This window comes from Jaculus jaculus, chromosome 4 (genome assembly GCF_020740685.1).
Source record: "Jaculus jaculus isolate mJacJac1 chromosome 4, mJacJac1.mat.Y.cur, whole genome shotgun sequence".
Taxonomy (NCBI): domain Eukaryota; kingdom Metazoa; phylum Chordata; class Mammalia; order Rodentia; family Dipodidae; genus Jaculus; species Jaculus jaculus.
The window spans coordinates 75,905,562-75,918,708 of NC_059105.1; the positions used below are offsets into that span (position 1 = coordinate 75,905,562).

The following is a 13,147-nucleotide window of genomic DNA, read 5'->3' on the forward strand; positions in this document are numbered from 1 at the left end:
TCTTCTTGACTGGTTTTCAAGGACACCTGCTTCATTGAAAACACTGGAACTTGAAGTTCCTGAGTGTACATAAATTCACAATATCTTTGTAACCTGTAGCTGTAAAAATGCCTGACTGAAGAGGAATTAGGGCACCATAGCAATGGAAATGTTTGCTGTTTCCAAACAGAGAGCTGATACCCCTATCCAACCCACCATTGTCAGGCAAAAAGAAAGTGTCAGAAAATCTTTTAATTTGTTTTAAGAAGGGAGACTAGGGAAATAAGGATTCAAAAAAAAAAATCAAGTTGACTATGCTTTGAACCGAAGGACTGGGAAATAAAACATAGTTGCAGATTATAGCTGAGATGGGCTACTATTTCTCTGTAACAGGGGGATATGGCTGAACTGTATATATTAAGGATCACTTAGCCAAATGTTTCTTCGTGATTATTTGGATTGATTTAGGCATATATGGTGGAATGGGGACAGAGATCTTCAAAAGGTATTAATTACAATCTGAAGTCTTGGGGTGTGAAAATGTGGTTTAAAGAAAAATTCACTTGTCAATATTGTTACAGTACTAGAATATCTTATTTTGAGAAGCTTAATTTAAACCTCTAAATATTTTGTTTCCTAATTTTTTTCTCTACAGTGTTGTCACAAATAACATTAAAAATAAAACCTTATAAAAATTTTGTTTATGTGTTATTTTTTGAGTTAGTCTCACTATATAGTGTAGAGTGGCCTCCAATGTCTGGTCTTTCTGTGTAGGCCTCACATATGCTGGGAGGTCAGGATGAAAGAATCTTTGTACCTGGCAATATCATTCATACTGGAAAATTTGTTTTTAATGGCTGACTTGAAGTTGAAACATTGAGCTATAAAAATCTGGTAATGATTTTATTATTTTTTTTTTCTTTTTAGCGAATGTTGTCTTATTTTATATTTAATGTTCTTCTGGCATTTTCAAGTAAAGTAGTAATAAGTAATATTTGTATAGTTCACATTGGGAAAATAATTTTATAAGATGTTGCCAATTTAGATAATCCTAACTGGGAGCTAGTAAGTCAATGGCACTGTCATTGTGTACAAGCAAAGGAAAGCAAGTAGAATGTACTTGGGCAATTTAGGGTTAGAACAAATTTGGCATAAGCAATGCCAAGGGTTTAATTTAGAAGCCTAAAATTCTCAGTTCCAAACAAAACTCTAGAACTTCTTTATATTAAGAACACTGTTTATTTATTGTCTCTTTATTATAGCAGTATAGTGATGGCTCCAAATAAAATTCAGTATCACCCACACTAGTCTGCATCCCTTCAGGACACACATTGACTGAAATACCAAACGAGAAACGAGGCTATCCACATTAGACTAGGTCACTGTAATAACTGTTAATTCTTAAAAAGGAAAGAGTCTAATTTTAGAACATGAAATTGTGGGAACACAGAGCTGAAATTCCCTTGATTTAAATCCTTAGCATGGATCCCCCAGCTTTACATAAAGTGGCCTCTCAATTTGTTTACTAAACAAATTTGAGACCCCCTGTGTGATATTCTGATTATAAAAGACCTAATTTTCATATGTGCTCACAGAATCCTGTAAGACTAAAGAGAATATGTATACTTTCACTATTTCTTACCCTACCTTTTCCCTTATAATGTATTATTTTTAGATCTAACGTCACATTTTAAATGTAAGAAAAATTGGGAAAGGAACTGAGAAAATTTCCAGAATGAAGAGGTCAATATCAGCAATATTAGATGTTACTGTGTTGGCTTCTTTGTTGATGAAGATGAGTAACATGAAGACAGGGCTGCTGAATCACTCAAACTCTTTACCTGGTCTTTACTTCCTTGAAGAAGTAAACAGTACACTGGACCAGCATTTCAGACCAAGAGATTTGAAGTCCCTCCCTAAGAGGGCAGCTCTCTTCTAAACTGATATTTTGAGCCAACGAATTTGCTACCCTCTACTTGAAATGTTGAATGTCCTGTGGATTTGTGCTGCCATTTCCATTGTAGGAGATGTAGAATAGTTGCTTAAGAGCTAAAGAGATGATAGACTCTCATTATTGCTTTGCAGTAGTTCTTGCTTTCTACAAAGAGTCTTGATAAATATTGTCATAAAATTCTCAAATAAAAAAATAGTAAGTTTGCAGGTGCATTATTCAAAGAGCACAACAGGCATGTTGTTGTATAGGCCTTTGTGGGTGCTGTGAAAGGAACCTAGAGCAAGCAAGCCTACTGTGCCTCGGGTCATTCCACCCTTCTCTTAGGAAGTCTGAGGAAACATGATTCCCAGGATCTAGAGTTATCTTAGGGAAGCACAGTTTGTATTTAGACCTGCGAAACTGTTGAATGCTATATGTGTATTGGGTTGGGAAGTGCCTCAACTGAGTTTTATCAGGAATTTATTTTACAACATAGATTCTTAAAAGAGATGCCTCTTTTTTGTGTTTTTCTCCCTTCCTCAGATAGTTGTTTTAGGCCATTCCCTTTTGTCTCTTTCTTTATAAATTGGAATCTATGGCAGACCTTTAGAAACTATAGCTAGTTTATTTCAAAAGTAATTAAAAATAAAAATGAAAGAAGTAAAGAATAATACTGTGACTATTTAACCATTAAACTGACCTAAGTTCTGAAATAGTCATGATTAAAATGACAAATGTTACCCAACCACTCAGTGATATAGGAAACATGAACCTGTTCTTTTATGCAGTCATAAATTCATCCTATGATAAGATAGCAAAATGCTTGGGCAAGTTACTGTAGCATCTACTATCTCTATGTAATGTTTCTGATAAATTATCTTCAAATTCCTTATCTATTAAGTTAATTAACATATTCTGTTATTAATTTGCCAAGTGTTTTAAGAATAAACTTTTTCAAATAAAAGTTGACATTTTGGAGCAATTGTTTTACTTTATTAGTTTTTACTTTCTACTGTTTTCTAGGAGGAGGAGGGGTATGATGTGAGACAGGGTCCTGCTGCATGCCCTAGGTTGTCCTCAACTTTGTGATCCTCCTGCCTCAGCCTCCTGAATGCTGGAATTACAGATGTAGGCAACCATGCCTAGCTGTCTTCTGAATTTTCACTTTGCCTGCATAAGTGAATTTCCAGCAGGAGTAGGTATTATAATTCTGGAGACAGATAGAGTTATAATAACGTTAAGGTAATGTCATTTTTGAATGTTCTTTCTGCATCTTAAGAAAAGATCATAGCCAAGCCACTTTTTTTTTTTTAAGCCTATCTCATTTGAGTATCAAATTAGGTGGGGTGTGTACTTTCACAGATAAGCAGTTCAGGCAACTGGGTGAAGTATATTGGTTAGAGAACATTTGGCTCTGCATTTTCTTTGGGTCACATCAAAAATACCATCCCAACAACAAAAACAAAGTTAGTATTACTTCCAATTGTTAAAATTCAAGGGCTGGAGAAATGGCTTAGCAGTTAAGTGCTTGCCTGTGAAGCCTAAGGACCGTGGTTCAAGGCTCAGTTCCCCAGGACCTACATTAGCCAGATGTGCAAGGGGGCGCACGTGTCTGGAGTTCATTTACAGAGGCGGGAAGCTCTGGCGTGCCCATTCTCTCTCTCTCTCTCTCTCTCTCTTCCTCCTCCTCTTTGTTGCTCTCAAATAAATAAATAAATAAAAATTTAAAAATTCAAGCATTTTGGTGAAATTGTTCTTTTTGCTCCCATGGCCAGGACAATCTCCTGAATACTGGTTTCTTCAGGTCTCACTAATATTAAGAAATACTTTACTGTTAACTATTAATTTGTCCTTTTGAATAGCATTAATGATTTCAAAGCATTTGTGTTTTAGAGCATGTGAACAATTCTGTCTCCTCAAGGTTCACCTTGCTTTTTACAGCCCTGCTGTAGTTATTGTTATTTAGTATGCATCAGTAGATAAACTTTCAATTATCTTGATAAGCTCACCCCAAAATAACATGAGATTCAAAAAGCAATGGCATATCCAGTAAATGTTCCAAATAAATAATTTTGATGGATACAATTTTTGCTTAATTTCAGGTGAAAGAGAAATTTTATGAAATTTAATTAGCTTTGCTAGTGTTTAACTATGCAGAAATATCTAGTGAAAATAGGCAGTCATTTTATATAAACTGCAAAGACCTAACTTTTACAGTGATAGGAACTTATTAAAATCATCTGCATTTTTACAAATGATTAATTCATAAGAAAACAGTATTTAAACCAGTACAGGTAGAAGTGACCAAACTCTTTTTTTTTTTCTTTCTAATTATTCTACCAGTTTTACCTTTATTGAAGACTCTTCCTATCATGTTTACTTGTTTGCTAATTCCAACAATATTGATCTCAGCCAACTAAAAGCAAGCTATGTCCTTTAATGTGGGAGTGTGGGTGTGGATGTGACACATATGTGCATTGTGCTAAATTTCATTGCTGTGGTTTCTGTATTATTTTTTCAGCCCTTCCTTGAAATTATCTATTCATGATTCAGTACTTCCTTATGAACCTGATAAAAATGTCCAGTTATAGTATATGTGCATTTTTTGTTTTCACTATTCAGTATTTTAATGTTTTAAAGAAACAAAATCCTATAGAATTTCCCTGGAAATAGCTTATGGGGTTAATGAATTTGTAGGTCCTTTAGACAGTTCTACATTACAGCCCTATTTATACTTGCTCCTTTTTATAAGGCTTGAAGTAAATCCCATGGCACTAGAAGAATTTAGATACTGATTACTTGCGATTGGTTCCTGGTGATTTGCTCTTAATAATTTCCAGTTGAGCTTAATGAAAGTATGATTCCTGAAATGCTGCTTCATTAAAATTGCATCTTTTCTCCTTTAAGTGTAGTTTCAGTCATTTCACCCATTTTGCGGCATATTTTCTTCCCCTTAAAATGTAATGATTGAAAAAGCAGAAACAATTAAGAAAATCACTCAGTGCTTCCTAGTGCCCCACTCCGTCTCTCTCAATGAAACAATGTAAGGTATGCTTCACCCAGATATAAACTACTGCTTTCCAATTAGGTAAGCTTATTTAAAAATATTTAGACTATTAAAACAGAACTATACGAAGAGTTGAAGTAGCCGAGTGATCAAGAAGAATCTGTTGCACATACAATGGAAGTAAGTTCTGTAGTAACTTTACTAAATACACACACACACACACACACACACACACACACACACACACACGTGTATATAAAGGTTGATTACGTTACACTGTGTAGCACTCAGACTTAATTTAACTGAGTTGGTGATTTGCAAATGAATGTCTACATGGATCCTTTTAAAAAATCCAAATGCAAATGAGTAGTACTGCAGTAAAATATATTTGCAAATGAATCCTGTTGCTTTATTCATTTATTGTGTAATTACTGCAATCCTTCCCACCTTGTTTTCAGTATTTCTTAATCATTAAGTCGGAAGCATGACAGCAGTGCCAGCCCTGGCATGCTTCTCTTTGACTAAAACCTTGTAAATTAACACAATTAGCACAGCATCATCCTGCTAATTAACTTCCACTGTCTGGTGCAGTGGTTTTACAAACAAGGAAGAGGGAGTCAGAAGGGAAACAACATGCCACTCTGTTACCAAACTGTGTGCTGTGCTCAGCTTAGCTCAGGGCCTCAGAGCTGGCCACGTCATCAGCCAGGCAATGAAGAACTAAAGGCTTTGGAGAAAGAGCGCAGAAGGGGGTTGGAGCTGTCAGCTCTGGAGGGGCAATTCAGAATTGCGTTGACGTCACAAATGCTTCAAGTAGACGAGGCTTTCTCCTTATTGGGGAATCTCTTCCAGAGGGCAAGACAAGACTGGTTTGCAAAATTCACTTTGGGTAACACAAGAGATTAAGGAGACCTGTTTAATATAGCTATACCACAGTAGCAAATGGGCACAGCCAACAGGGATGAAAATGGGGTGAGTTAGCACTGGGAGATAAGAGAATGGGGTTCCAGTGCTCCTTAGTAACTAACTATATGGGAGCCCTGGAGGGTGCATTATATGTCTCTTTGAGTGCTGTATTCATTATCTATGAGGTGAGGAAATTTCTAAGGTCTTTAAAAAAATTAAATTCAAATGATTCTCTAATTCTAACTGCTTAATATTTTCTCATAAGTGAGAAAATTATCACTGGAGAGGTTGCTATACAGTCACCTGCCTCAGTGACTAATCTAGCAGATGATGGACTCACTCATTACTGAGTTATTCTCTGCCAGTTATTGCCACACATGGCTTCCTGTAGAAATAGAGTCCAGGTTCTAAATTCTTATCTTCCCTTCTGTGTCTGTTTCCTCTCTCTTTCTCTTATGTGTGTTCTCCTCACCCCTCCTAGTACCATGGAAGCTACACGGTGGGGGTGGGGGGTGGCCAGATAAGGGGAGAGAACAATGCTAGGAGACTAACACACAAGTGATTTTTTTTTTTCAAACTCCACAACAGGACTGTGAGGCAGAAAGGAGCCAGTTGTAATTCATACCGAGTTGTAGGCATTGTGCAATGAAAGCGATGGAGCGCTGCCTGGGAGATTGCTTTGCTGCACTCCGCGAAGCAGATTTGAAGCTGTCATGGACCACTTTAGATGAGAGTTGGATTATGGAATGACCTGCTATGTCTGTGTCATATTGTTCTGTGCAGGGAGCATTATACTGTGCTAACTAGGTGTTCAGTACCAAATAAGAGAGGTATCCTGGATGCAAGCTGTCACCTGTGTTTCGTCTTTGTATTGTTGAAATATAAAACAGAAGCTGTGCTGTGTGAATGAGGAGCCAGAATGACTAGGTAGTGCACATGTTAATAATAGCACTGTAAAATATTTCAAATATATGCTTAGCTTACTATAAGAAACCGTGTTTAAATTCTAATTTGACAGTATTGTGTGTGTAGCTGTGTATGTATGCATGTGTGATTGTGTGTGTGTATGTGTGAGTGTGTGTTTATGTAAAAAGTATTTAGATTCAACAAAAGTAAGATTTGCTTATCTGTTTTTTAAAAGTGGGGTCTTCTGTGAGGATTCTTTTACCTTCAGTTTACTTTATGGATACACATACATATATGTGTGTGTGTGTCTGTGTGTGTGTGTGTGTATACAGGATTAAAATTCTGAAGAGTTCATATTGTAGAAATCATAGTTGGCATTACAAACTGTGAAGATCCTTGCCCATATACATATTATTAATGTAAGATAAAGAATAATAGAAGTAGTCAGGGGTTAACTTTGTGTTCTGATGACTATTCAAAGTAAACTAACTATCTCGCCCCCCCACCCCCCTCAGGCTTGAAGATGCAGTGGACGCCGGAGCATGCCCAGTGGCCAGAACAGCACTTTGACATCACCTCAACCACTCGGTCTCCTGCCCATAAAGTCGAAGCCTACAGAGGTCATTTGCAGCGCACCTACCAGTACGCCTGGGCAAATGATGACATATCTGCTCTGACTGCATCCAACCTTCTTAAAAAATATGCAGAGAAGTATTCTGGCATTTTGGAAGGTCCTGTGGACCGACCGGTACTCAGCAATTATTCAGATGCACCATCGGGGCTCGTGAATGGACGGAAAAATGAGAGTGAACCCTGGCAGCCTTCCTTGAATTCAGACGCCGTTTATCCCATGAACTGTGTTCCCGATGTCATCGCGGCCAGCAAAGCCGGAGTCAGTTCAGCCCTCCCTCCAGCAGATGTCTCCGCGAGTATAGGGAGCTCTCCTGGGGTGGCCAGCAACCTTACAGAACCCAGTTACTCGAGTAGTACCTGTGGAAGCCACACTGTTGCTAGTCTCCACGCAGGGCTCCCTTCTCAGGAATATGCTCCAGGATACAACGGATCATATTTGCATTCTACCTACAGTAGCCAGCCCGCGCCTGCGCTCCCCTCCCCTCACCCATCCCCTTTGCATAGCTCGGGGCTCCTGCAGCCACCGCCACCTCCTCCACCGCCACCAGCCCTGGTCCCAGGCTACAATGGGACTTCTAACCTCTCCAGTTACAGCTATCCTTCCGCTAGCTATCCTCCTCAGACTGCTGTGGGGTCTGGGTACAGTCCCGGGGGCGCTCCCCCTCCTTCAGCATACCTACCTTCAGGAATTCCTGCTCCCACTCCCCTGCCCCCCACCACTGTTCCTGGCTACACCTACCAGGGTCATGGTTTGACACCTATTGCTCCCTCGGCTCTGACAAACAGTTCAGCAAGTTCTCTCAAAAGGAAAGCTTTCTATATGGCAGGGCAAGGAGATATGGACTCCAGTTATGGAAATTACAGCTATGGCCAACAGAGATCTACACAGAGCCCTATGTACAGAATGGCCGACAACAGCATTTCAAACACAAACCGGGGGAATGTCTTTGACAGAAGTGCTGAAGCATCATCCCTAGCATTTAAGCCAACAAAGCAGCTGATGTCCTCTGAACAGCAGAGGAAATTCAGCAGCCAGTCCAGTAGGGCTCTGACCCCTCCTTCCTACAGTACTGCTAAAAATTCATTGGGCTCGAGATCCAGTGAGACCTTTGGGAAGTACACGTCTCCAGTCATGAGTGAGCACGGGGAGGAACACAGACAGCTCCTTCCTCACCCAATGCAAGGCCCCGGACTCAGAGCAGCTACCTCATCCAACCACTCTGTGGACGAGCAACTGAAGAACACTGACACCCACCTCATTGACCTGGTAACCAATGAGATTATCACCCAAGGACCTCCCGTGGACTGGAGTGACATCGCAGGTCTCGACCTGGTGAAGGCTGTCATTAAAGAGGAGGTTCTGTGGCCCGTGTTGAGGTCAGATGCGTTCAGTGGGCTGACTGCCTTACCTCGGAGCATCCTGCTGTTTGGACCTCGGGGAACAGGCAAAACATTGTTGGGCAGGTGCATAGCTAGTCAGCTGGGGGCCACATTTTTCAAAATTGCCGGTTCTGGTCTTGTAGCCAAGTGGTTAGGAGAAGCCGAGAAAATTATCCATGCCTCCTTCCTTGTGGCCAGGTGTCGTCAGCCCTCTGTAATTTTTGTTAGTGACATTGACATGCTTCTGTCCTCTCAAGTGAGTGAGGAACATAGTCCAGTCAGTCGGATGAGAACCGAATTTCTGATGCAGCTGGACACTGTACTAACTTCGGCTGAGGACCAAATCGTAGTAATTTGTGCCACGAGTAAACCAGAAGAAATAGATGAATCTCTTCGGAGGTACTTCATGAAACGACTTTTAATCCCACTTCCTGACAGCACAGCGAGGCACCAGATAATAGTACAACTGCTCTCACAGCACAATTACTGTCTCAATGACAAGGAGTTTGCACTGCTCGTCCAGCGCACAGAAGGCTTTTCTGGACTAGACGTGGCTCATTTGTGTCAGGAAGCAGCAGTGGGCCCCCTCCATGCAATGCCAGCCACGGACCTTGCAGCCATTATGCCCAGCCAGTTGAGGCCCGTTACATACCAAGACTTTGAAAATGCTTTCTGCAAGATTCAGCCTAGCATATCTCAGAAAGAGCTTGATATGTATGTTGAATGGAACAAAATGTTTGGTTGCAGTCAGTGATAACGTCTTTAAAAAAAATGTAATGAATGTTGGCACACACACATAAAACCTGCTACATAGGGTATAGAGCCCCTTTCCATTAGAGCTTAAATTGCAAAGGGTACTGGGGAAGACAACAATTAAGTTGCATCTTTATAGTCAGGGTAGGTTTGGAGGAAAAGTGCGTCAGATGAGAGCTTCTGATCTGAAAGCCCCAGATGACAGAAAGCGTTATGTGGATGCTCAGTTTCGGTTCAAACTAGACAACACTCACCAAGGAGCGAGGTGCGAGTGTGTTGATTTCAGAAGGACATGAACCTCGTGTGTTGATTCCATTCTGCTGTTCTTGAGATTTAGTTGCTGTCAAGTGCCTGGAGTGGTGCTTTATTTTTTGTTTGCCTCACAATTACATTGGTGGCATGTGCTAATATAAAGAGCTTTAACTTCAAACATTGTGGGACTAAAGAGATGAACGGTTGTGTTACGACAGAAAACCAGATTTTTTGCCATTTTAAGAGCAACAGTATTCCTCAATCCTGTCTGTTCTGCAGTATTAAGCTAAGAACAGGTAAAACAGGGTAACGGTAATCTGGACCTTAATTTCTGCAGTTCATTTCTTTTAATGTTCTTGTCTGCAAAAACTCAGGAAAGTGATTGTGATTTGTACAGTACCTCAAAGGAATGTGTTGAAAGCACTATGTACTGCTGAGAGTAATAGGCTAGGCTTCAATGTTACTTTATATTAAAATGTATGTTTACCTCAACAATTGGAAGATAGCAAGGAAAATTACTTTGAATGTATCCAGAAAAAAATAATGAAGTGTGACACAACTGAATATTTACAATTTAAAGTAGAAATGGAAGGATTTTTAAGTTCTTTTACTAATTATGGGGTATTAACCAGAACAGAATAATTCTTAATGTCAATACCTGCAAGAGTTCTTAGTACATTGCTCCTTGATAATGAAGTGAAATGTTCTTGAAGGGTACACTGGTTAATTGAGAGCTACATATTCAGTTTGTGTTAGTGTTTAGAACAGTCAGCCACCGACCTGTTTAGCACCCTGAAAGTCACAGTACCTAAAAAAACAATGGCTGCTTTTCCCCACGTAGGTGGTCGTGGCTGCAGGGGTGGGCATTAGCAGGACCTCTCTCAACCTGCTGGGAGTGGTGCCCCCTACTCACTGACCAAGCTTCTAGGCTTGCCATGCCGTTTGGTAGAATGCAACCAAGACAAAGAAATACACTGCTGAATCAGAACAAAACAAAATATTAAAAGACAACCAACCAACTGATACCTATCCACAGAGAACCTCTATGTTCCTGCCCTATTTTGACTCACTCTTGTCAGTGCAATTCTGCTTCTCATTTTGAAATCCCGGCTATCACGCTCCTGCGTTCATTTCTACCTCAGTTTCGTTGCAATTCTTTTGGAAAGTAAATTGGATAATTGGAAGAGGAGGCACATACCCACATTAACTTGCCAAACATGTTTTTTTTTTTATTTTTAATTCCATCTTTTCTCATAATCCACTTCCCCAAATCATCAGTGTTTATGTGTTCATTCACCTCTGTCCATCACCTCTGTGGCACGGGTGGCGTTTTTCTTACTTTCCATTCTGCTCCTACTTCCCACTAAGTTCTTTGTATCCTGTGATGCTTTATGTGTAACTTTTCACTGGAAGCTGGCTGAGGTTTCCAGTTCCTCTCCACTGTCCCAGTGCAGGCGAGAGCTTCCCTTGCCCACTGTCTTTGCATACGTAGAGCAGCCGAGCGTTTTGAATGTATTTTCCTGGTTTCTTTTCTTCCTTTTTTAGTCTAGAGATGCAGTAGCAAAACTGTTGCAAAGCACTGGCATTTTATGTATTCAATAAGTGATGTACATTTTTAAAGAAATTTTAAATAAATGCAATGAGAAGCCCCAAGAAAGGTCTTTCTGTTATCTCTTTTTTTTTCTTCAAAAATTTTTCCTGAGCTCACCTACATTGTCAAATTCTCTGTAGAATATTAGAGAAAATACTGAAGGATTTCATGGCATTCAAAAATTGTGTAATCCCCTTTGTTTTCCTGTTCCTAAAAATTGAGCAAATGAACCACAATTAAATATACTTACTATGTTATTCTATCAACTAAAACTGCGCTTCAAAATAAATGTCCATATTTTAAAAGCAGTGCCTTTCATTAAGGATACAAAAACAATACTTCAGTATGACCTCTGCTTTTACAAGTTAATAAACTCCACAGTTAGTTTTGTTCTAGGTCTATCCTACATATGATGCACGGTAAAGAGATTCTCATGTCCACATAAGCTTGTAGATTCATTGATCTCACTGACAAGTTTACTTTTGCACAGTGCTGACCTATTTTCTGTCTTTTAGATACTGCATCTTACTTCTGCCAACATGTTTTATGTGTTTCTCTGATTTTTTCTTTCAATTGAAAGCATCTGTCGAGTTATAACAAACCCAGTCTTATTTAGACAACTTGGGAAATTTTAATTATTGACTCACAATGTTTTCTGGTTTGTAGAATTCATGCCAAATAGGAGATGACACTATTGTGTTTCCCTCTAATTTGTAAAACTGAAAATAAATGGAAGTCATATATTGTGACTTTTAGCTTTAAATCATAGTAAATTAGTTTGAAATATCAATGATTTAAAAATTAGGTTGAGATATGAGTGGTCAAAAATCCATGAATTTAGCAGAAGCTGAAGTTGTGCATAATTTTCATTTAGCCTCACCAGGTCTAGGATTAAGTGTTTGGAAACTGGGCAAGCTGAAGAAATGAAGGTCTGTTGAAAAGAGCTAAGGATGACCTTCAAATTGATCTTACTCTCCTGTGATTCTGTAATTCCACATGGCAGCCACATTCTATGAGCTTCTGTAGTCCACCCTCCTCAAGAGCTCTTTTCTAACCATCCCTTTGCCAGCTTGGTATGGGATGAGTTCCATGTCCTCAGAAGTGAATGTTTACAATCAGTAACAGACTAGCAAGTCATCAAGCCACATACTCTTGGTCTCTTTTTGAATGCTAAGAATGTGAAGAAAGTTCCTCATGAAGGTAACATAAAGAGCCAGGCCAAATCTCTTGTCTGGCTAGGGGATTCAACTATCCTACTTTACAGCCCCTAATTCCCTTCTTCACAACTGTAATAACATTTCCAACAGGGCCACAAAGGAAGTGAGGGAACTGCTTCAGTAGAAGGATCAATAGAAATTCAAGAGGCAGTTTACAATGACCTTATATGGGACACAAATGGAAACACTCTGCACTTCTGGCATGCTTCTCTCCAAAATATTTAGAACATTAGTGACAATATGGAAAACTTTGCTGACTGAGCTGATCAATGGAATGTGAAGGCAGTATACTTTAAGGCTATTTACTTTCACACAGAATGTTTATCTATTAGTCAGTTTGTATTCAACTCAAATGCAGATAGACGGGTATAATGTTTTCTTGTGCATTTGAAACCTATCAAGGAGAAAATAAACCATTTCACTAAAATACATAGGCCAAACACCATCTGGGCAAGTGATAAAAGCTATCCAGAGGCTATACTATGTAAAATAGCAAGGTCAAGTTACATGGCTTGTGTAGTACTTGGCTATGCAATTTTGAAAAGAATACATCCAAAAAAATCCAAATTAATTCTTACAATAGGACATTG

General features: G+C 39.3%; 1 protein-coding gene across 2 annotated transcripts in view; it reads left to right on the forward strand.

Annotated features, from left to right (window-relative positions):
* The window catches only part of Fign (fidgetin, microtubule severing factor), a 128,562-nt gene that overhangs the window by 112,262 nt on the left and 3,153 nt on the right, over window positions 1–13,147 (forward strand). Inside the window, exon 3 of one of the 2 annotated variants that reach the window (XM_004651897.3) lies at window positions 7,247–9,458. In XM_004651897.3, coding sequence (XP_004651954.2) covers window positions 7,247–9,458 — 2,212 coding nt within the window. Of the gene's footprint in view, window positions 1–7,246 lie in introns of both variants that reach the window. The other variant, XM_045147765.1, reaches the window with a different exon arrangement.